Raw genomic sequence first — 25,992 nt, forward strand, 5'->3', positions numbered from 1 at the left:
CGCAAATAAGCGAAAGAAATTCAAAGGCAGATTCAAAAATGCACACACACACACCAAAAAAAAAAAAAAAAAGCATGCACGGGAAGATGACTGCACACACTCATACACACAATGTGAAAACGCACACTGTGTAAACACACACAAGCAGACCACACATTCAAACATTACCAGCGTGTCAGAAGTCTGTCATTTCTTGTTTGGAAGATGTGAAGGCGTAGGCCAGATTTGTGACCTTTGTTGTGACTGTGAGGCGTGTTTCTTTCTCTTTGGAGAAGATGATTAATTTCTGTTATTTACATTACTGCCCTGAAGGCTTCTCAATGGGCCTCACACATTTGTCATTTCCACTGCACTGTTTTTCAAATGGAAATGAAATAGAATGTACAGCCTCCTGGGTCTGCCTCACCAAGACTCTTTAAAACAGAGAAGACGCTGGAAAAAAAAAAAACAAAAAAAAAACACAACAGAACTATTTGCTGATAATAAAACGGCCGTGTCAACATAGTGCTGCAGCATTCACACAGTGCAGTCTTGAGGCTCTGGTAAACAACACACTCTCACCATTTCCACCACCACTGTTCTTGCTTAATTAGAGCTCTGATTGGATGGCCACAGTCCATAAAGCAGCCATAAAACTGGTTCAGTCAGCTGCAGATCTGCACTACTTTTTTTTAACATTATTTTATCGCCTGCAGGAACCACTACATCCCCAGATGTCTGCCTGTGTATTCCCATACATGCAGCCAGCGCACACACACACATCTTAGTGAAACACCTTGTGAATTTGTGTTCACCATGTTCTCACTTCCTATTCTTCCTCTCCTCCAACAGTTCAGGGCTTATTTCTTTCACCTCCTGGGAGTGTGGCAATGGAGTAAAAGAAAAGTGAGAGGGAGTTAAAGGGAAAGTGAGAAAGACTTGAAGGTGTCCTGAGAGTGCTTTTGCCATACGGAAAATGCTGCGGCTAATCCTCTGAGTGTCACTCTCCGCATCCCAAATAAGAACATCCTTTGCACGGTATGTACAGACACTTCCCAAGATGTGACTAGGCTCTAGCCCACCTCACACAACCTTGGAAAAATAAAACCAATCAACTCTTCATCATGACCATCATTAGTTCTGACCAACAAAACCGAACTGTGTTTGCTGTTGGAAGAAAAACAGAAGCACAAAGTCACTGCATTCATTAGTAGGGCCTGCTGAGTTTTGCTTAAATGGTCTGATTAGAAAACAGCAGCCACTGATGAGCCATAAATGAGTTATGGTCATTTATGCTAAGCGAAGCTGCTACCCCCCCCTATGCACACACACACCTTGTTTTATGTTAAACAAACACTTTATTTTCCCAGTGAGAGAGGCTGGCATTTGTTCCCCTGGGCTGTATTACTACAGCTGGCCTATAGCTATGATCATAACTTAACGTCTCCATAATGGGCTCGGCCCTCTAAGCAAGCTGACCTGCTAGGCCTGGGACTGCTTGACAGCAGTAATTACACATGTGAGCTATTTAAATGAGCATGATTAGCCAGTAACAAGCTGGAAGAGTGAATGGAGGTGATTAGACAACTGCATGCTGATTCATCCGCCACTGGGAAAAACCAAGTCGCTGCAGGTGAATATTTGTGTTGCTTTATGCAGCAAAAGTTGCACTAATGATGTTTATACTTATGATGGTGAACCCAACCATAATGAGAAACTTAAATTGTAATAAAACGTGGTTTTACTACTCTAATTTAGACACAAGGCACATCAAGGCACAGTGAAGTGGAAGTGCTTTTATGATGCCGCTCAGGCAGATCCAGAAAGTAGGAATATATTTATATATCAGCAGTTTCGTTTGAGTCACTCACCTTGCATTTGTTTCAGCCTCTTGTTTAATTTAACCACATGCTTGTGTTGTCAGCATAGCCCCTGAGCTACTCTGAAAGCCTCAGCATTGCCCTCAGGCGCTTTTTTCCCTTTGCAGAAACAAAAGATACCCATGCGTTAGCATATCAAAATGTTGCACTTTCATATGGCAGGTTTATTTATAGAATGAAGGATTTATAATCATTTCAGCATCAAAGGACACGCTTTGTGTCATTCTAAAGTCTGTATGTGCTCCTTGCCATCATAATATCTGACAAGCAGCTCCAGGCACTTCGCTGTGTGTACTGTGAGCAGGAGTCCAATTCTGGCACTGTTTTCATGAGATTTCAGTAATGCTCCCTGTCCAAACTTTGTTCCATTTAGATATTCATGAATGGAAACATCCCTTTGCAATCACTTTTGTTTTTCAGCAGCAGCTCACTAAGGTGTACAAATGTTTGATCACCTGCGAAAGATTCATGAAAACATTCACTGATAAACTTTTGACAGGGTTCCTATAATCATGATAAGCAAGTTAAGGAAATCAGAGCAAAAAAAAGAGAAAGAAAACCAACCACACTGAATCTTTAATGCTTTGGTGACTGAGCTGCACTTGATGCTTAACTAGGGATGGTGGTTCAGCTATTTTTTTTTCTTAAAAAACATGATAAAATGGAGCATTAAGCAGAACATGACACTGTGATTTGTGGCCTTGGTACAGGTCAATAATAACGCAGGACACATCTTCAGTAAACGCTCACAAATCCATGCTCCATGTTCAAACACACATTCCATAATGATCTTTCACTCAACTTGAAAAACTTGTACAGCAGCAGGCAAGTTCCACCAGCCACTGCCATTAATAACATATTAACGATGTATGCCTGCTTTGAAATTATAATATTTTTGCAAGGGCTCCATTTGAAATCCATCACAAGTGTGTGGGGCTTATTCTGAGCACATAGCTGAGGAATTATCGGAACAAGGCCCTTCGCTGTCTGTCTGTCATTAAAACACTGTCAGATGTGCTTTGGTGAGGGGTGGCGGTGGCGGTGGGGAGGGAGGGTCTGTTAAAGGGAGCACGGGGACTTATCTGCTCAGCTGTAAAATGATTTTCTGTCTCTTCAAGAGATACTGTGAGTGTGTGTGGGGGGGTATCAGTGATCTGAGAGTAATTAAGATATGGGCTCACATCACACAAGGGCTTTGCACGTGGGAGACGAGCAGATAAAATTGAATGTGAAATAGTTGAGTTTAAAGGGGGACTTTGATTAATTACAAAACTCTCAAAGGACGGTCCACCCCCTCTTAAATTGAACTGCCATCCAATAGCAGCTGCTCAGGAGCTGACGACCTCAACACCTCCGCTTTATCTTTAATAGGCAGGTTATCTCGTTATTCATTGCAGCTCACCCATTCATTTGTTATAGTGCGCTTTCTGCAAGACTGAAATACATCATTATCTTTGTATCAAGCTGTTCCACGTAAAGATTTTCTTTAAAGGGTGAGACAATTGTGTCCTCAATGGAATTTCAATTGAGTTTTATTGAGTTTATGACATATGCCCATACCGGTCTTTTCCCTTTCACTGTATACTCTCTGTTTGCTAAACATGCTGATTAGAAGGTTCCCTCAGTGACCAAATATAGCTGCTGATATTACTCTGATGCTTCACACAAATAAATAAATAAAGAAATAAACATTCGTGGGAACACACTTGCCTACTTTCTCGCTGAGAGTAAGATGAGAAGATTACCATCGCTCTCATATCTCCCCATGCCACAGTTGGCTAACTTGGCTCTGCACAAAGAGTCAAAACAGCAAAAAATGTAGTACACACCTTGCCATGGTATGGCAGTTTTTTTCTAACATTACATTTTTTGTGAACAGATTAACAAACATGGTATATCAGGCTAGGTAGACTTTATTATGTTTGGACAAAGAGCTTTTGTAAGTATTTATGCTAAGCTATGCAAACCTTCAGGCTATAGCCTTCTATTAGGAAGAGAGATATGAGCGATATCAATCATTTAATTCATTTTCCATTATGTTGAATTCCTTGAAAGAGTAGATGTAAAACAGTTGGGTGATCACTTGAAGAATGGTTTATTTAAAGAGTTTCACAGAATTCTTCATGGCACAGAAACAGCACTAGAGAAAGTTATGAATAATCTTCTTATGGCTTCTGACAGTGGACTCATCTCTGTGTGTATCCTCTTAGACCTCAGTTCATTTGACACCACTGATCACAATATTTTACTACAGAGATGAGAATACACTGTTTATATTAAAGGTACTACCCTACAAAGGTTTGAATGATATCTATCTAATAGACTCCAATTTGTTCATGTAAATGGGGAGTCTTCTTCAAACACTGAGGTTAATTAAGGAGTTTCACAGGGTTCTGTGCTAGTATCAATACTTTTTACATTATACATTTTTCTCTTAGACAGTATTTTTTTTTTTTTTAGAAAACACTGCATGCATTTTCATTGCTATGCAGATGAAACCCATATTAATTTATCTATGAAGAATCAATTAGTTAAACTACAGGCATGTCTTAAAGACATAAAGGCCTGGATGACCTCTAATGTTCTACTTCTAGAGTCAGATAAAACTGAGATTATTGTATTCTACCCTAGAAAAATCTAAGAAACATCTAACCAGGTACCTACTCCGGATGGCATTACTTTGGCCTCTACTAGCACTGTGAGGATTCTGGGAATCATTGTTGATCAGGATATGTCCTTCAGCGCGCACATTAAACAAATATGTAGGACTGCTTTTTTTTTTTTCCATCTGCACAATATTTCTAAAATTAGAAACATCCTGTCTCAGAGTGATGCTGAAAAACTAGTTCATGCATTCATTATTTGTAGGCTGAACTATTGTAATTTGTTAGTATCAGGCTGCTCTAAAAGTTCCTTGAAGAGCCTCCAGTTAATGCAAAACGCTGCAGTGACAGTACTAACAGGGACTAGAAAGAGACAGCATATTTTTTCTGATATTACCTTCTCTTTGTTGGCTCCCTGTTAAATCTAGAATCAAATTTAAAATCCTTTTCCTCACATACAAAGTCTTGAATAATCACGCTCCATCATATCTTAAGCAACCTCATAGTACCTTAATATCCCAACAGAGCACTTTGAGAGTGCAGGCTTTCAGATTGCAGCCTTACTTGTAGTTCCTGGGGTATTTAAAGTAGATTGGAAGACAGAACCATCAGCTTTCAGGTCCCTCTCCTGTGAAACCAGCTCCCAGTTTGGATTTAGGAGACTGACACACTCTCCACTTTTAATGTTGGGCTTAAAATTTTGATTTAAGGCTGGATCAGGTGACCCTGAACCATCCCTTAATTATGCTGCAATAGGCTTAGGCTGCTAGGGGGTTCCCATGATGCACTGAGTGTTTTTTCTTCACTTACATCTTTTCACTCCCTATAGGGGTATACCACACTATTGCGTTAATCATTAGTAATTATTAAACTCTGTCTCTCTCTCTCTTAATAGTGTATCTTTTGTCTTGTCTCCCTTTTTTCTCTTCTCTTTCCCCCCAACCAGTCATAGTCGTGGGAGACGGCTGCCCCTCCCTGAGCCTGGTTCTGTTTCTTCCTGTTAAAAGGGATTACCCGATTGTGAAGTCTTTACCCTACAATATAAATTGTCTTGAAGAGACTGTTGTTGTGAACTGGTGCTATATAAATAAAATTGAATAGAATTGAAATCTGGCTGCAGCCCCCTAAGTGATTGTAATGGTTGTATCCACAACCCCACATTTGAAATAGTTTGGTGATATTCATCCACTCTACACATAAATCAGACATGTGGGCTTCTAGTTTTGCAGTCTGGCTTTTGTCGTAGTCACCAGAGTCCCATAGTACACAATTAGTTTGTTTGGTTTAGTTAACGGGGTTCAGCTCATTTTATGACACTACACTGTATTATTAATGATGGTATACACATTTAGTTTATGTTATTCTGTCACTGATTTACAGAACTTACATTAATTACTTTTTCTTTATTTTGAGGTACCTTGGTGCTGTTCCAGTACTTCCTGGTTTGAAAAGGTTAATATGGAGCTGGTTGAAATATAGTGGCCTAACCCTTTGGGCCAAACTATCTGCTGTGACAGCATGGGGGAATTGGGTTTCTTTGTATTAAATGTAGTTATTGTGCCTGTAGTATCCCTCTCTGCATTTATAATGGTTTACTCCACTACTATATACTTTTTTATTTTTTTTTTTTTAGAGTAGTACATGTTTAATTTACTTAATTTAAGGGCTCACTTTTTTCTTAAATTAACTTTTCATTTCTCTGTATTTTTTATATTATTTTTGTCACAAAAATGGGGAAAATGAGGCCTACTATTTGTGACCGTGTGTCCGTTGACTGCTTGGTCACTCACAGTTAAGCTATGTGTTTTCATTTCAACAATAAATCAAAGAATCTCTGCATGTCTGTCTTATGTACAGTGCAGTGCAAAAGCCTCGAGCCACCCTTCACTTCTTTATACTTCCTTCCAAGGAGCCAGACTTTCTTGTGATTTTTTTTTAAGGTGGTCTTGAGCAGTTGTTCTCCAGGCTTTCTGAAGGTCTTTCAAAGTTATTCTTGACTGCTTTTTCACTCATTTTCAGTCCAGTCCTTGTACCTGACCATTTTCAGAGGAATGTTTTGTTTGTTTGTTAAGACATTTTACACCAGGGATCCTCAAATTCAGGCCTCGAGGTCCGGTGTCCAGCAGGATTTAGTTGTGTCCCTGATCCAACACACCTGAGTCAAATATAGAAGTCATTAGCAAGACTCTGGAGAACCTGACTGCATACTGAGAAGGTAATTGAGCCATTTGAATAATGTGTGTTGAATCAGGGACACTTCTAAAACCTGCAGGACACCGGACCTCAAGGCCTGGATTTGAGGATCCCTGTTTTACACTGTCTTATGAATCATTCAAGCATCAAAAAGGCACCTAACTTAAGGGATGAACCAGTGTTGTGTCTAAACATAACACCCAACTTAGCAAAGACTCATTTTAAATTGTATCTTTAGGCACTTTGTTACTAACAGCCTGTTGCAAAAGCACATCATTTGTTCCCATTTCTTTAGTCGAATATATTTTTAAAATGCCAACAATAACAGTTTGACAGGCATAAAATAGAATTTTTGAACCAAACAGGTGATTTCCGATTAGCCAAAAACTTGGCATATCTCAGCATGGTGTTCCGTGTGTCCTTAAAAAAAAAAAAAAAAAAGAGGAAAGTGAGGAACAAAAAAAGAGGTGACAGGCTTAAAAAATATCAACAGTAGATGAACAGTATGTAAAAATCATGCCCTTAAGAAATCCAAATAAATCCAGCAAACACCTGACACGGGACCTGAGACACACATCTGGTATCCGGTCCTTCGCAGATCATCTACTGTTTGCTGACGCCTCATCAGAGATGGCCTCACTGGAAGAGTGGCTGTTAAGAAGCCTGACATGGTTTGTCCTGTCCTCCAGGTGCAGTAGCTACCTTCTTTCTATCTCTCTCTGTCCTCTCCCAGTCAGTAAGAGTGTGGGCATGGATGGAGTTACTCAGTCTCTTTCAGTGGTGACATCTGTGACAAAGCCATTCTTATGGAAGGGAAACAGGCTGAGGTATACCAAATTACACCAGAACTGGACTGAAAATCAATGACAGCAGGTCTTATTTTTGGTTCAAATTGTTGTATGGAGGCCTTCAGGAGAGCGGTATAATAGTGAGTGTCTGCAGCCATTTGTAAAACACGGTGGAGGCTCTGTCATGGTTTGGGGCTTGCATTTCAGCCAGTGATGTTGGGAAGCTTATAAACATGATGGAATTACAAATGCAGCAAAGTACCATCAGATTCTGAACACACAAATAACGGTGCAATACTTGGAAAGTGTCTGATTGGCAATAGCTTCATTTTTTTGGAATGACAAAACCCCAAACACAATGTAGTAAAAACATACGTGGGCAGAAAAATACACAATGAAACACTATCAGTGATGGATTGGCCCCTCCAGAGCCTGGACCTCAACATTGCTGTGTCATGGTGCGGTAGGTGAGGTCTTGAGATTGTTTCACTTCTCTGTTATTAGTTGCAGGTAGAGTGGTGTGGCTGGCACCAGGTGTTTGATCCACCCTCAGATGGAGTTTCCAGTTTGGGTCATCCTTTCTGCACATGCTCCTGATCAGCTCATCATGCATAGGGTATCTGAAGACTAGCAGTTGCCTCAGTTCCTCACCAGATCATCCTTGCCACCACAGTGAAGCTTAGGCCAACTCTGATTCCCATAACAAAGTATTTTCACTCATCAGCTAACTCTGAGTTTCTCTGTTCCTTCCAATTACCTGTCTCATGTTCTTGGGGATTACTTGTATCCCTGGAATTCCCAACCCCTGGTTTAGTGAAAACCTCCAGCAACACTTACCTGCTTCAACTTAGATACATAGAAACCTGCTGAGAAAAGGATTTACCCACCCACCCACCTGCCCACTCTCCACCAGTGCCTCTGGAGACCCACCTGCCCCTCAAGTGCTCCCCCTGGGCTCAAGCTCACCTCCCCTTCAAGTAAGACTACAACAATCACAATCAGTACCACAAGCCACATTTTCTATTCGAGTAATCCCTGAGTTTTGTCTCTTCTCTTCCGCAGAGCTCCTATGTGCGCAACCTTATTACAGCCCAGTCCCACCATCCCTGCCACTTTATCTTTGCATTATCACTTGACTGTAAATAAACACTTTAAGCACGTTAACTCTCATCTGAGTCTGCTTCCCGGGTCTGTGCTAACCCCTTGTATAACATGCTGAAGCAGTGTGGGATCATCTTGACAGAGAACAACACAGAACAGAACAAAAGACAGCCAACATCCAAAGACGAGCTCTGGAATATCCTTCAGGAAGTCTGGAGAACTATTCCTGTATTAAAGAATAAAGGTAGTCATACCAAATATTAACTTTTAAGCTGGTTAGAACTGTACAAACTCTATTTTTGCCTGATATACTGTATTTCCATCTATGTTTCAATAAATCACTGCATCTATTTCCTGTTTTCCTAGCAAAAAATAAAGAAATGAGGAGTGGCTCAAGACTTTTGCACAGTACTTTGGATCAGTTAAACAGTTGTTGGTATAAATGATGAACAGTCTTCACCTATTTACTAACCAATACACATACATCTATAAATCAAGCCAAGTAAGTTTGGATGAAGAGTGATCTCATTGCTGGGAGTTTTCACCCTGCTGCAAGGACCTGAGAGGTCGAAACTTAAAATAAATAATTAAATGAATATATAATTTTATTAAAAAAAAAGTAAGTTGAGCTTGTACTCAGGCACCCCGCCCTCAAAAAACTCCAGCCCGGTCATACATTGATGTTACAGTTCAGCTCTTATAAAGATAGAGCTGATAGAGCTTCCTGTCATGAAACCACACCCACTGGAGGGGAAAACAACTATAGCAGCAACAACAACTGAGGGCTGAAACACTAACAAAATGCCTTTAACTGACTTGAGAAAAAAAAAGGCACAGAAATATTATAGCACCCTATGTCTATTTATGGGTTAGCAAACTACTGTAGCTTGCTAAGGCACAAATAATGTTACTCATAGCTTTTTAAATTATTCACTGTCCACTTTCATACAAGTCAGAATGTTTCACTGACAAATTGCAGGCATACTGAGTGTTCTGATCCCACAGTTTTCCCATTCCTCCTGATGATGCCTCACAACTCGTTGCTGCTCTGTTGTCTCGGTTTTTCAGCTCACCAGCTTTAAAAAAATCTTAGCTGGGGTTTCTTTACACTTCTGCAAGTGCATCCCACTAGATTGCAGCTTTAAGGCATCTATCAGTTTTTTTTTTTCTAGCAGAAATAATTGACAGAAGGCACCTATGCAATGAAAAGTTAGTGGAAAGCAATTAATTGTTTTCCTCTCCAGTGTGGGCGGGACTTTGCAGCTCTGTTTTTCTGATTGATTTGTTACTCTTCTCTGTGACCTCATAATGATGCCACCAGTTCATGCCATACTTTATAAGCTAAAAATAAACCTCCACAAACTCACAGAAAATAATTGTTAATTTATAGCATTGGAAGTTCCACAAAATGCAGTGGGAGGAGAAATTAGAAATAATTAAAGATGCTAGGAAAAGTCACTCACAATTGGCTTTCTTGGGGATTAATCACCACGTGCATTCCCTATCATCGCCCCTCTGTCCATATAAGTTTTTGTGACTATGTAGTTTGTGCAGTTTCTAGTAAAGCAGAAATCATTTTACAAAAGCAACCCAAAGACTCTTTAGATTAAAGTGCTGATGCTTATCACAGTTTACTGATACGATGTACTTAGAGAAAGCCCTCCTTCATTCCGTCTTCCTCCAAGCTGCGATGCTTATGATTGATAAAACTTTCAGAGCCAGTAAATTGATTTGCCTCCTCTCGGCAGGTTAATAGGCCACGCTTATATGCGCTCAACAACACTCGAGTACAGCGTGCCTATCAACATTTGTCTTCTTGGACAAAATCGCCAGATACCTGGTTCATGACAAATCCCTGCTCAGTGCTGTTCACAGATGACTGACCATTCCTTCATATAGGACAAAGGTAGGGATAAAAGCACAAAAAATGGGAGGGGACATGAGACGGAGAGCAAACGAGGAAAAAATTTTGCAGTCCACATAAAGGAGGAGGTGTAAGAGCTGTAAGCTGTGCCTTCATGATGATATTTCACCCTGAACAAACAAGCTGAGCCTCACAGAGAGAGGAAAGCATCGATCTACCCGGCTCCAATCATAATACATCCACTTTTCCCCAAGTTTACTTTCTGGCATTCTATCAGGACTTTATAAATTATTTTGGTGACAAATCGATCTGTTGCTTTGCTCCCCTCTCTCTCTGCTGAGAGAAGGGAAACTTGATTGTGAGCGGTGTGTGTGTGTGTGTGTGTGTGTGTGTGTGTGTGTGTTTGGGTGCATACGCTTGCATGCTTGCTTATGTAAATGCATGCCTGTCTGTGCACGTGTGTGTGTGTGTGTGTGTGTGTGTGTGTGTGTGTGTGTGTGTGTGTGTGTGTGTGTGTGTGTACACTGACATGACTGTTTGTGTGTTGTCTGCTTCGGAGGCATCATCTGCCATCTGGCCTCAAAGTACAGGGGCCACATGGTGGGAAAGCAAATGTCACTGGTCAGGCCAACCAATGCCAAGTCCCGACAAATGACGTCAGGAGAAGCCCACACTGTCACTGCCCAAATAAACAACCCTGCCACAGAGTCTGATCCCCTCCTGACCCTTTGTCGCACTGTTGGTCGCTTGTAATGATGGTGATGGTAATCTAGGAATTAAAGCTTTTCCTAGCATGATACTCGAATGGAGTCACTCTGGATATGAGCTGTACCCTTAAAATCAAGAAAAATTGATCTTAAAGACTTAACGGACTATGGAAAGCTAGATAATTAAAAAAAAAAAGACAAAAGAAAGCAGGTAAGAAAAAAAGGATACCTTTGTCTGATGCAGCAGTATTAAAGCCAGTGACATTTACACATCAATCAAGTGAAATGGCAATGCAATTGTGAACATGATCCAGAGAATAATAACTCACATCTGCCAAAGAAATATGATTTCACTGGTGAAGGAGATTTGATATTTTTTTTTTCTTACTGCCATCCCCCATGCTCCAGTTTATGCACACATATGAGGAACAACGTACTGATTAATGTCTGATCTGATTCTAAGCTCCTTAATTTAAGTCTTTTCTTAGCCATCACTTCATCGCAGAGAAGCAGCTGGAATAGAAAGGTTTTAACACTTGCCACATTTGAAAAGAGCTCCATTTCATTTTGAGGCTGTGGCTACACAGACAGTGTGAACCTGTTAAAAGCCTTGTGTTTAGATCCTAACAGAGCATCTGCTCAGCACCTCTGCAGAGGGGAGCGTAATCAACAGATGAGGCAGGTAAATAACACAATGCCCTTGCAAAGAATTACTATTTCAACAAGGCTTTGCCAGTTGGGTACAATACTGGCTTTGGTTTTTAATTACACACTGTGAAGTACACACATATTGTATTCCTTTGTGCTGTTACAAGGCCAAAAGAGACTCTAAAAGGTTGAACAGACAAGGCAAGGTAAGGGAAAGTATGGTTCAGTTTAGTCTCATGGCCATGCTTTACATTTTCCAGCTGATGCGCCCTTGTGCATTAGCAGTTAAGGGACTCACACAACTGATGGTGCAGTGATGTACTGTACTTCTCAAAGCCCCAGACATGCTGCAGCATATTGTTTTAGCTATAGGCACAAACACTCACAGTGACAGACACCTCCTTTCTCCTTGTAATGCCTTCTACACCTCTTCACCAGATGACAAGAGCCACTTTCCCTATAGACACAGCGAGATAGAGTTAGGTGAGAAACAATTAAAAACATGCCAGTGGGTGAAATACTTGTCCCCATCTTGCTGATTCCCAAGCAGAAAGTCCTGAATATAAATGATAAATTGAATTAATGAGTAGATATGTAAACAGAAAATTTATGTTTTTGCCTGTTTATAATGCTGATAGTTCCATTGTTTCACTTGTTCCAGCAGTCAAGTCACACAAATGAATATGCTTGTAATGCTGCAATACAGGTAGCATGGCAAGTACTTTGAACTACACATATCTGTATGTCCTATTTGCAGCTTTCTGACAACCAGAAGTTGTTAAATTACAGATTATCCCAGCAATCCTGACAGGGATAAAACTAGTCATGAAGTCCTCAAGCATCAGCCTCCCACTTTGGGCAACTCCCTTCCCTGCAGCACATGCTGTAGCACATGAACACACATACAATATGAATAGCTTCACACATGAGTGCGTGCTTACATACACATGCACATGCACACGCACACACACACACATGCACAGATGCAGATACTAACACACCAGCTGGCATTTGCAATAAAGAGCCAAAAAGACCTGTTCTATTTTACACATCCGCAGGGGGTCAATAACTCATTAGAGCCAAGGAAAGGCAGAGGCAGCTGAGGGAAATGACGTGGTGGGAGATGGTTTGTGTGACTGTGGGCTGTTCACCTGAGGATAGCAGCGTGTCATTGTGCTCAGAGGTCATGATGACGAATTATGACTTCATTAGCAGCATTTCATAAAACATGCCAGGGTATTGCCAAGCCTGAAATGGGGTACTACATGCAGTTTGCCTGTTTAATTCTTCTCTGACATTTTCTCCCTCTCTGGGATTTTTTTTTACTGCTCATCCTATTGTTTTTTTTTATTTATTACCTTTTTATTGCTTGTCATGAACCTGCATCTCATTGATGTAGTCTATAAATATAAAGTTTATTATGAGGTTAAACTAGCCCACTGTCCTTCTATCAAACCCTTTGCAGAGTGTTCGCCTATGGGATTCTCCTTAAAGGCGATGTAGGCACTGCAGTGAATATGTGTACTGTAGATGATTCATCCCGCTCACTAGTTATTTCTGGCTTAAACTTTTAAGGTTGCTTCAATAGTTTCAAATATTTAGAGTTTCTCTACTGATGACCCAAATCAAATGGAGGCTGCCCCTTGGCTTCTTCCTTAACAAGTCCTGGCACATTTCCAGCGAAGGGGACTCATCTGTTTAATCATCTCAATCACTGTGTTGGACCTCCCTAAATATAGAGTACAGAAAACAGTCTGCAGTGTGGGCTGCATCAGTGTACTACAGCGGGCAGACTGCTACTGTCAATGGATCAAATCCAAAAAAATATAGATGTGTGTGTGTGTGTGTGTGTGTGTGCGTGTGTGTGTGAGTGAGCCCACATGAATGTCTAAAGATTTAACAGACAGTGTGTGTTTGTTTTGGGTTCATGCCTTTGGGTTACAACACTTAAGGACCCGTTTACAGAATTTATCCTGTTACACAACCTAATCCTAAAAGCCTCTGGGTCACTTCAGTAGTACAGTCTCAAAATGTCAGGAAGCACAATGTAGAGAGTCAGAGCAAGAGTGTAATGACATGTATTCTTATTATTAAATCACTTTAAAAAAAAAATTGTATGCAGTTGTTTCAAATCAAAATCAAAGATTTCCTTTTTTTGACGTGACCTCCACACAAAATACCAGGATGTTGTGTTCAACCTTGCATATGTAAAGGACATATGTTAATTACATGATCCAAAGTCTAAATCGATAAACACACAGACAATGTAATTAAACAATCTGCACAGCTCTGTGTCAACACCAGTCATCTGAAATGACCTTGAAGCTTCTTGGAAATTAGTGTGTTCATAACGAACTGTATGTTTGGATGATGTGGTTCTGACCCTCCCATCACATCACAGATTGGCACTGTGCGAAATGACCGGCTTGTACTGTTCTTTAGAAAAGGAACTGTTACTTCACTTGTTGAAAGATCTTAGGATGACGGATTTTACAAACTGAATGCAAGTAGATATATAAAGAACAAAAGAAAAAAAAACTGCACATTTGCTTCATCACATTCATTTTACAAAGCAATTATTAAACGGCAGAAATTCTGATAAATTGTCTTGTGTAGTCTAAATTACACCATATGTAAATGCTAAATCACCACATTTACCTTCTTTTAAATTAAAACACTGTGGCTATGTGTGCTGTGACAAGCTTGCAGCAAGTCTGGCAACCACCTCAGTTGGGACGCCTGTGTTTGGTGCCATTTGGCAACTGCAGGAATATTTAAATGCCCTGATGAATACATAGCCCCTGGGCCTGACTGCTCAAACTGAACACTGAGTGTGTTCTGACATGCTCAGCATACACTAATGGGACTTCTGACAGTCCTGTGCATTCATCCTACAAAAACCCGGCATAGCGCCAGAGGGGACCAGGGGCTGGGTGTGAATATAGCGCACTGGCTGAAGATCTGGAAAGCAAAAGGCCACAGGTCAAACTGTTGCAACACCTAATATGCCCATCAGGAGCCATTTATACTGTCAAACTGTCCTTTGGCAAGAAAGGGAGCCCCTTCCTACTCATTTGCTACAAATTACAGTACTTTACATAAGAGCAACAGCTGCAGTAAATTTTCTAAAGTGAATGAATCTACACCTCATCTGCACTGACCATCCATTTTCAAGAAGCTCAGTAGTCCTGTTTACTTAAGCATGACCATTTGGCTGAAACTGGAGAAGCTCTACAATTATGTGACTGCAGGGTAAAACATGCCTGTAATCTGTAACCTGCAGCGCATACATCTGCACGAGAAACTGGCTTGTGCAGCAGAGCTGAAAGCTCGGATGCTGTCCATGGTGCTGAAACGCACAACTGGTTAAAACGGGAGCTAAATCCTTACTGGGAATGTGTTCTTTATGTCCCAAATCGCGCTTTTAGAGCCAAATATGACCCGAGCCTAAACACGTGCTACACAGTGGACACAGCTGCCTCGATTCCCCTGGAAAGCCAGTGTAGTTACGTTATACAGCACACGAGACATTTAATTGATTATGGTTATTTTGGAAAATGTCAGTAGAGCTGTGTAGCCCAATGTTGCTGACCTTTTAAGCTGTGTAACTGTTCAACAGTATAACAGAACAGTGCGATTCAACAAACAATATTGATCAGGATTTGTTGTAGATCTGAGATCAATTATTTGTTTTTATTTAGAAAAAAACCCCAAACAAACCAAAACTTCGACTGAATATTACAGTCAGAAAATTTCGAGACTGTGCGCACACACGTGTCCCTTTAAGCTCCCCAAACCGAGTGCTATCAGATTTACTTTTTCTCTAAATTTGTGAAATATATACATTTAAAAAGCGGGGTCACAACTTAAAGGAACTGTGAGCATTAATGCGTCTACATTATGACCTCCACATAAAACAAGTCACTTTATCTAAAACATTTTATGATATTAGCGACATTATATAAAGTATAACATTACAGCGGTGTAATATACGGCTGGGAGTAAGTCCCTGGCGCGCAAACAGAGAAACCACACAAACAAAAGCGTTAACTTGAGGTTTTGGCGATGCCGCCTACTGAGACCACCATTACGCATTGATTAGTTTCCCCCACAGTGAAGCAGCAGAGGAATTTCTGGGTGCAGATAGGACCACTCCTCTCTCTGCATACGATTTTCTCTCTTCTCTCCACAGTCGGGGCTTGTTGGTGAGGAAGGGGGAGGATGGTCTTGCAGTCGACGAGAGGAACAGGAGTTTATTGAGGAGTAGCTGCAACGGGAGGAAAAAACTGTGCACATGAGCCTTGCGGATGTTAAGAAGAGAGAAAAAGAAAGGCTCGCGCCTGTGCAGATGACCACTCTGTTGAGACACGGGCGCTTGAATTGTTTAACTTGTTGATGCAACGTTATTGTACTGTTTTTCCTCTCGTCTGGCTGCAGTGACAAATAGATGGGTGGCGGAATCGCAAGTATTCTCTTTCTATGACAGGTATTTTATTGAACTCGCCGTGGATGCAGTTTAAAGAGCAACCTTGGTTAAGGTAGGTGTTTTTTCCCTCTTACTTATATTTTCTCTGACAGAGAGAAAGAAAAAGAAGAAACACGCCTGTTTTCATTGATGGATGATGATCGAAATCTAATTCAGATTCTGCCGCAAAGTAGGCTTCCATAACTGAACAGTTACACTGTGGATAAGGCTTGAGAGTGATACTCTACAGTGTTATGCGCAGTATCAGTAAAAGTAAATGGGGTTGTGCGTTTTCTTATCACATTCTGCTCCAGGAGCCTATAACCATCACTGTCCCTATCTATTCTTCCTGCAGATGCAATTCATCTCCGAGCCATAGCACTGTGATAACCGGAGCAGGGTCGTATTAAAAACTATAGGTCAGCATGGCAGCAGGTGTAGCGGCATGGCTTCCTTTCGCCCGAGCAGCGGCCATAGGATGGATGCCTGTGGCGAGCACCCCGATGCCCATGCCTCCTCAAGAAAAGAGGAAAGCCCAGGACGGACTCATCATCCTCAACGTGAGTGGGACCAAGTTTCAAACGTGGCGAACCACTTTGGAGAGGTACCCGGACACTTTGCTGGGGAGCACGGAGAGAGACTTCTTTTTTCACGAGGAGACGAACGAATACTTTTTCGATCGTGACCCTGACATCTTCAGACACATCCTCAATTTCTACCGCACGGGGAAACTACACTATCCGCGCCAAGAATGCATATCTGCTTACGACGAGGAGCTCGCATTCTTTGGTATTATTCCCGAGATCATCGGGGACTGCTGTTATGAGGAGTACAAAGACCGAAGGCGCGAAAATGCAGAGAGGCTTCAAGATGACGAGGAGATGGACATGAACAATGACGTCACGCCAGTCAACCTGACGTTCCGGGAGTACCTGTGGCGGGCTTTTGAAAACCCTCACACCAGCACCTTAGCTCTGGTCTTCTATTATGTCACGGGGTTCTTCATTGCCATATCAGTGATGGCCAACGTGGTGGAAACGGTTCCGTGTGGGACTCTGCCCAACAGGTCAAAGGAAATTTCCTGTGGAGACCGTTACGCTTTGGCCTTCTTTTGTTTAGACACTGCGTGCGTCATGATCTTTACTGTTGAGTATCTCCTCCGATTAATCGCAGCACCCAGCCGGTACAAGTTTATGAAAAGTGTGATGAGCGTCATTGACGTGGTCGCCATCATGCCTTACTACATCGGCCTGGTTATGACCGACAATGACCAGGTGAGCGGTGCTTTCGTCACCCTCAGAGTCTTCCGGGTCTTTCGGATTTTCAAGTTCTCCCGGCACTCTGCTGGACTGCGCATCTTGGGCTACACCTTGAAGAGCTGCGCATCCGAGCTGGGCTTCCTTCTCTTTTCGCTCACCATGGCCATCATTATCTTTGCAACGGTTATGTTTTATGCAGAGAAAGGCTCCACAGGCAGCAAGTTCACCAGTATCCCCGCAGCCTTTTGGTACACCATTGTCACCATGACAACACTGGGGTAGGTGGCTATAAAAGTCCATAAAATCCTTAAAGCGCTTGTGACACACCGCAATTCACCACCTCGGCATTGTTATTGCCTCAATAAATCGTCCGCGTACAATACAAAGCAAGCCCTCAACTGCTCAGCTGTAATAATAGCACCAATTAATCAATTATTATGCAGCAATATTCTCAATGAACAGTTACAATTTGCTGGTAGATCCTCATTTGCATAAATAATATTTTAAGCAATTGTGGCGCGGCCACAGGTGTGCATTATTGGACATGTTTATGCTCAGCCAATCAGAGGGCAGGAACGGTCTGCTTTATAGGCGCTTCTGTGCGCAATTCGCTCCCCATCAACGAGCCTGCACCTCACAAGCACCTCTTATCATTCTGAGGGTAAGGCACCATCCCTGCCAGTTTTCAAGGGTCGTTATTGAATGCCTTTCTAAAGGTTACCGCAGTGCCTTAAAAAAATCCGCTTTTATGGGACAGCTATAGGAGCAAACAAACTAAAGCTCCCTGGTAGCCACGATCCCGCATACCGCATTAACAGGCCAAAACGAGGCACGTGCGGTGATTAAATTAAAGGCAAAGCAGTTTAGAAAATGTATAGGACACACATACACACACGCACCTTTCCTCTCCCTGCACCGCCTCCTCTCTGCCTCTCATTCACCCTCTCCCAGCTTCCCTCTCTTCGTTTCAACAAGGTGCAGTAAATATTTGAATGCTAATTTCATGCTCGCGAACACCGTCGGTTACACTATGTGCTGATGTAGCATAAAATAATTAAACTCGGGTAAGACGATTACATCAAATTAATTTGTATTGATGAGCGCACTCAGCCGCTCAGCTGCACGGTGTGGGTTATTATTATTAACATTATTCCCTTGGGCGCAGCCTCCTGTAACGATGCGCTATCCAAGGTGCTGAAAACTTTTGTCACTGGGCCTATTTGGCCGTGTTTTGTTTGAACTGATATCTGTTCACATAAATAAACAGAATGCGGAGTCTAATGAACGGGGAAGCACAATCACACCTTTTCTGATGTGCGCGTAAAAATATACCGGTTGCTTCTGCACTCGCTGCTGCACGTACGAGGTTAAGCACAGCCGCTCAGCCAGTGTTAGTCCTCCTCTTAGCTGATGACACAGAAATTAGGCCGTGTTGAAATAACGCAGCGTTTTAATTTCAAAGTCACAACATCACAAACCAAACATCGCGAAAACAAATTCCCTCTGGCTGTGTACTTGTGTGTGTGTGTGTGTGTGTGTGTGTGTGTGTGTGTGTGTGTGTGTGTGTGTGTGTGTGTGTGTGTGTGTGTGTGTGTGTGAGCTTGCCTGTGTTTCTGCAGGAGTCTATAAGCTGGAGGTACGTAAGGCACAATCCTGTGAATATTAACTTCAAATGTGTTCCTTCCTGTATTATTTTTGGTTGAACTGATACAGGGATTTTCACAATGCAAACAACCTGATCCAAAAAATCCCCAATCCCTCTTGTTTTTGTCTGCCTTCACATCTGCATTGATGCAGCCACTCAGCACCTGAGTACCCTTCAGCTCTGCAGGCAACACATTTTGTTATTATTATCATTATTGTAATTGTTATATAATTAAACAATGACATTTCCCTCTATCTGCACTCATGCTGCGGGTGACACTGAGTTAGTGGATTTTCTGTCTTCTTAATGGCATACAACTCTTCCCTCTGTGCTCACTCAATATCAGTCGAACTACCACTCACCCTCAAAATGACCAATGAGAGCATAATTAGTAATGTGCTGGATGTGGTGATTGAAGCAGCCACCTCATGCACAATGCTGCATTGGCCATGCTTTCCATTTAGATTCAAAGCACAGATGAAAGATGAGTTGTGTAAGAGGGTTCATTATTTATCTTTGGGGAGAAACAAAGATATTGCTGCATTCAGCACGGAGTCCCCTTTGTGTTTCTCAAGATGGATTTGAAAAAGATGTTTTGCTGCGAGAGAACAAAACTGAAATGTCCTTGGTAATGGGGACATCTTTGTCACTCCATTGTGATCCATGACAGCCTGGCTGACAGATTTGTAACCTGAACCGAAGCTTTACAGTGGTGCAGAATGCTGCATAGTGGACCACTGGTGGAGAGGCTGAATACTCATCAGTGTAAGACAAAGTCAGCCCCTGCTCGTGATCCATCATTGTCTTCATATCTCATATAAGCCTACAGACCGGAGTTATGTCTACTGATACAGTGGAGTAAGAAAGGCATCTGCTGTATTCTCCTCCAATCTCCTTCAGGTGCTTATCTGATCAGGGGAAATGGGGTATTCTGATGGTTTGTATCAGAGCTCAGCATGCAGAAAAATTGATCCATGTCTGACAAACAGGTATTTAGACCCATATAAATGGGGTTGTCTTTTCATTCGCTGGAAAATAAGCTCTTTAAAGACTAGCGGGTGCGCTACTGGCTGGAACCTCCATTTGAAGCCTTTGAAAGCATTTGATTTCATTCTGATAGTCAATGATGCTTTATGCCTGTATCATGATGCCTTTCCACTACATATATTTTCAATTTCCCTCACTTGCACCCTGTGGAAGTAAAGACTGTGGTGTGCGTTCTCTCCCCTGCTGATGGCCCATTGATTGTGCTTAAGCAGACGTGCAGACATTGGGAGAGCAGGGGCTCCTGTTCAGAGGCACTTGGCAGGCAGCCTGAATGAAAGGGAAGGGTGCCTGGAGACCAGCGGAGAATCAATAACACTGTGCAGCTGCATGTCATGCCTCTGTGTGTCTACTCCTCTGTGCCACCAAACACAGGACAAGACCCACTTATCCCTCCTTCTTTATTGAGCCTAATCTCTGTGGCTGCTTTCGGATATCCAACAAAGAGGAATCTGCATCCGTCAGAATGCTTCTGCTGTGAACTTTAAGAATTGGGTGTAAAATATGATATTTTTATCTGCAGCTTTGCTGTAGCTTTGATAACTGTTCTACAGTCTGATATATAATTTAGTGACTTGATTTAATATTGTTCATTTAAGGCGGCATTGCACTTTATTAGGCTGGAATCAGATGTTGCAGTGTTTTCTTGCTCTTATTTTCTCTAGATGATCCACATGGTCAGGGTGAATTAGCTGCAGAGGGAGTTTTTGGTGCTTCAGATCTTTTAAGTGATTTAAGGTGTAATGGAGTGCACTGCTGAGAGCAGCTGTGAAAACGGTGGAAGTCAAGCGCAACCCACAAGGGAAGAGGAGTGGGGAGGACAGGGTTTAGTCTGGCGTAGAGACACACACGTTCCTCTGGACACAGGCAAACATTACCTTTGATAGACGTGATAAGTTTTCGCATCTGACTCAAGCCCACGCAGAGCTTTCACTCCCATTCCTTATTTAAATACATTCTTTTGCTGCCAAGATGCTGAGAGGAATGGTCATTATAATTACTAATTTGTTGTGACATTTACTATGTAAATTGTCCCGTGGTGTAACAAATATGCATATACATTCTAGTCACTCAAGAAACGCAGACTTTATCACCATGCCGTTTGTCTGTGGTGCAGCGCCACCCACCAAATACAACTGGAACGGCTTGACAAGTGAGCCCTATAAACCTCTCAGGATGGGATTTATAAGACAGAGAAAGCAAGGTTAACAGACATGAGGGTCACTGTAGGGCCCATAAACCACCAAAAGTATAACCATTATTATGTCTGCCAGTTTTGACACCTCAGCCCCATGGCAATCAAAAACTACAATGCAAAGCATTAGCTTCATGGTTTAGCGTGGTGCAGAGCAAAGCTTTTTGAAGTCGGAACCCTTCACCACATGTCAAACGTAATTGAAACGTGCAGGAACAATCTGGAGGGCCTTTTACTGTATCTGTACCCAAGAGATAACAAACGCATTCTTGATGATGTAGTCCTCATGTGGTTGGATAAGTTACCATGCCTCTGGCAGCCAATGCAGAGAATTTTCACTCTTTTTTTTTTTTTCCCCTCCTGAGCACGACAGTCAGTGAGAACATTTGGTGTGTTTGATTATGTAGCGCAATTGGTGTAATTTTTGTGTTCAGCAGAATAAATTACACCACTTGCCATTGTGTATGTTATGCACATTTATGAAAATCAGCAATCCATTTTGAGTGATGTGATGTATTGCTGTGTAAAAGAGAAGTGGCTAATGTGAAATGTGTAGGCTGCCATCAGCCTGTAGGCTCACAGTGGCCCTCCAGGTGCTTTATTGGGGAGGAGAGGTGATGCTAATATGAGGCTGGTATAATAGTCCTGAAGTGACAGGTGACTTAATGAGAGGAACCTGGCACTGAAATGTGTTCTGTACGAGCTTCTTTCTGCCCATGCAAATGACTGCAAAATGGAGGAGTGAGAGCGAGGGGAGGGTAACAGGCAGCTTTCTTCAGAGGAGATTAAGATCATTGTGAAAGGAGGAATCCATTAAAAAAAAAAATCTGCTAAATTGAAACTACGCAAGTCCCTGCATTTTCTTTATCCTCTTTGTTTATGAAACTGTTTCACACTGGCAGAGATTTAGAAAGGGTGCTTTGAAGGTTTGAGTAGAATGATTGATTAAAATCTTAAGGCCATTCGCACATTGCATATTTACTACCTCACATTTATATCCTTTTAAAGGTAGAAAGTTCAGATGTTTTTATTTGGTTACTTGGATGTTAAATTAGTTTTCAATTATATATATTTCACTGAAAAATCCTGCGTCTGAGAGAAAATGTGTTTGTGGTCAGTCAACCCTGAACTGCAAAACAGATTATGGCCAGCTGGTAGGTTGATGTGAGGTTACTGTGTATGTGAACTGACTCTAAAAGCAGGCATGCGTCACTGCGGATGGTCAGATTGATAAATAATCTATATGGCAAGGACAAAATGGCTGTCCTCCCATTTGATTCGATTTCTTTGACAGCCCATCTTCGAGGCAGCACCAATAACACTCATTTCACGCGGGGGATTTTCATTAATTCACTTTAAATGTGCTGCATTAAGCAGGGAAATAGACTAGCATGTTCTGCACTCGGGCCTTGGTAACGCCGTGTGAGGATATAAAATATGGCATCAGTGTTTTTGCCACTGCTCAGCATTTTTATCTTCTTCTTTGTATTGCAAGCAACGTGCGAGATTAATGGAATTTCTCAGAACAAGATTAAAGTTGCACCGAATGAATGCAGCATCATTGCATTAGGAAATAAGGAGATATGTGAGAAAAACACATCACCTAGATTCCATTGTTGTTAGAAAGCATTTGCTCTGCCTGGTTCCACTCCCATCCAATCTAACGGCCCAGAAACCTTGATCCAGCCGCAGTGAATGAATGAAATGAGGAAATATTGCCTATTATGTGATTGTGTGTGATCTTGAAATCTGATATGTTGTAAAAGATATTGGATGTATATATCTATGCCACAAGATCAGTGGATCAAACAGTTTGCAAATGATAAATCCAGGCCCAACAGCTATCTCATTCTCCGGTGCTGCATGGCTTATTTACATACTCAGCATTTACATACAGATGAAAATGGTTTGGCTGCCATGCAGAAGCACATAATGCCTCCTCATCACTTTGTTGATATGTACAAGGTATTCCAAATAGATCCTTAGGTTTAATCGTATGATACTTTACACTGAGCTTAGCATTAGATCAATTCAGTTATCAAGTCAAAATCAATAAAAAATGTGTTCAGCAGAACACACAGTGGGTATGTAATGCATTATTATTATAATGCCAGAATCACCCATGTCAGTTAGGGGCCTTTCATTATAAAGGTGGTGATATTCGCAAAGGTAATATATTGTATGTAGCAGAGGACCACTTGTGATGATTTATGAGGTTAATATAATTCTGAGCACCTTCCCCATCTCCAATATTGTTCATTTATATTTTCTGTTTTTTATTAATAAAATAACTAAATGCATGTTAACGTGCAAGACAATTTAATGGTAAACAAAAAAAAAAAAAAAAATGATGTGACTTTTATGGACCAACAAAGTGGCTGCCATGTGCAAGCACACAATAAAGAAACAGGGGGTCTATGCATTAAGGAGACATTTTCTTTTTGTATTTAAGTATTGATACTCAAGATGAGGTTTAACGTTAGCAATCTTTCTTTAATTTTTTTTGTATTTTCATATTCTGTTCAGTCTCTTTGCAGCATTATTTTCCTCATGCCATTTGCTTGTGTTTGTGTTCTGCAGTCATTCGTTTTCTACGTCTGTCCATTGAACAACATTAAATCCAATAAACATATAACCTGTTGATCAGTAATCTTGAGACGAGCTGGTTAAAGCAAACAACTACTGAGTAGAAACAGTTTATTTTTTTATTTAAGGCTTAAAAAGATGGCTGCAATCATTTTGAGTCTAACCTCAGCTCAGTGCTTATTTTAACATAATCTTGATCCCATCCTACTCAAGTGATTTCTTTTTTTTGTCCATCAACCAAACCAAACTTGCTACAATGAAACTTTCACATATTGCACCGACCCTTTATTGCACAGACCCTTTTAATAGTTACAGCTACTAAAAGTTTCCTTGGAGAAAAATAGTGAATACCACTTGTTTAAAATTTCATGGCGTGGGTTTCACCATGAGGTCAACAAACTAATTATCAGCTCAATATGGTGCTGAAACAACAAAGGAATTAATTGGTATGAGCCACATGGTCACAATAACATCATGAAAAAAAGTCACTGATAATAAACTGTTGAGTTTTACATATGCCAGCCGATGCCCTTGCACTTATTACCTTTGTGTAACTCTCGAACTAATTAGCATACAAAGCACAAGCTGTGTTTGTTTTCATAGTGAGCTATAACATTTTTAATGCTCATTGTGCCTTTGTGAACACTCCCATATGGGCATGCAATATGGGAGTAGTTTGAGGGAGAAACTGTCGCTTTTTTTAAATTTTAGATGAACCCGTCACTATGATAAACATAGAACTAGCATTCATTATATTTGTTTTCCAAGTCCAAACCAGCCTTTACACCCTTCTTGACCTCAAGCATCCAACCTCGCAGTGCAAGCAAAGAGCGGAAAAGTTGCGCAGATGATGCTGGGAGGCTCACCTGTCACTGTGAGGAGTTTGAGAGAGATGTGTTGCTCTTTGCACCCAGCATTTCTCTCAAGCACACGGGACAGCACAGCAAACATAATATCTTGAAATGGTGCCAGCTTTTCTAATGCCAGAGTGTGAATCTCCCTTCCCCTGACATTTGTCTCTTTATCAGAAATACCCCTCAGCTAACAAGCCAACATCTGCGATCAGCAGAGATTCAGAGATTATAGCTAACAGCAACAATCACTCTGTTGTGTGAATGAAACAGAAACAAAAGAATTCAAAGTAGCTCGTGCTTCTCTGACACTTCATTTGAAAAGTGATAGGATTTCACTGCAGATAAATTTTGAAAAAGAAAGCTGCGCAGATTTTAAAGCCTCTCAGCAAAACATTAACTAGGCTGAAATGAGAAAATCATGTAACCTTGACACATACCCTGGTTTTTAAATTACCTGCTTTTAAAAGCATACATAACATGCATTCATGTCACCGTGACAGATTTTCATTGTACAACAGTATGTTATACTAACACTAGTTAATGCCACCCATCTCGCAGGAGCGTTGAAATCAATATAGACTTTCATGTTCCTGAGACAAACATAAAGCATGGCTTTTCATATGTTTTAGAGAAAACAATAAAACTTTGATGCTAGCACATTAATTGAAACGTTGTTTACAGCCATTCATAATACTTGTACACGAGCAGACTCAAGCAAAGTCATGAATATTGATTCTGCCCGTTTGTCAGCCTGAAACCTTCTTTCAGTACTTGTGAATCAACACATTATTTCATCAGAGCTGAAGAATCTTGTGCCAGTTTACACCGCAAAGACGCCACAATAAAAATGCCGCGTGATCAATACTGATCCCACTTGAATAAAATCCACAGCGTTCTCTGTAAAAAGAAAATAGAGCTCCGTAAAGCTCACAAGTCTGGCTTTGAATCAAGCTGCCCGTGCTGGCCACTGTTAACCCAGTTTCATTGTTGAGTCTTTGCCACAGGCACCGTAGATTATTAGTTTCTGTATGCAGCATGAATGATAAGAGGCTATGTCCCATTTCAGTTTAGGTATAAAGAGCTTCCTCCTGTCTGCCTGGCAGGGAGGTCCTGCTGAGATGAGGGATGTCAGCCTGTCACCCTGACACATGGCAGCTGTTTCCTGCCTGCCCCAGCTACTA

At 41.3% G+C, this 25,992-nt stretch overlaps 1 protein-coding gene across 1 annotated transcript in view; it reads left to right on the plus strand.

Annotated features, from left to right (window-relative positions):
* The first annotated feature begins 16,124 nt into the window (after positions 1-16,124).
* LOC115781133 (potassium voltage-gated channel subfamily D member 2-like) overlaps positions 16,125-25,992 on the plus strand; it is a 31,384-nt gene continuing 21,516 nt past the window's right edge. The window contains exons 1-2 of the mRNA XM_030730570.1: positions 16,125-16,301; positions 16,584-17,765. Coding sequence (XP_030586430.1) covers positions 16,654-17,765 — 1,112 coding nt within the window. The 5' untranslated portion in view covers positions 16,125-16,301; positions 16,584-16,653. The remainder of the gene's footprint in view (positions 16,302-16,583; positions 17,766-25,992) is intronic.

This window comes from Archocentrus centrarchus, chromosome 6 (assembly GCF_007364275.1).
Source record: "Archocentrus centrarchus isolate MPI-CPG fArcCen1 chromosome 6, fArcCen1, whole genome shotgun sequence".
NCBI lineage: Eukaryota > Metazoa > Chordata > Actinopteri > Cichliformes > Cichlidae > Archocentrus > Archocentrus centrarchus.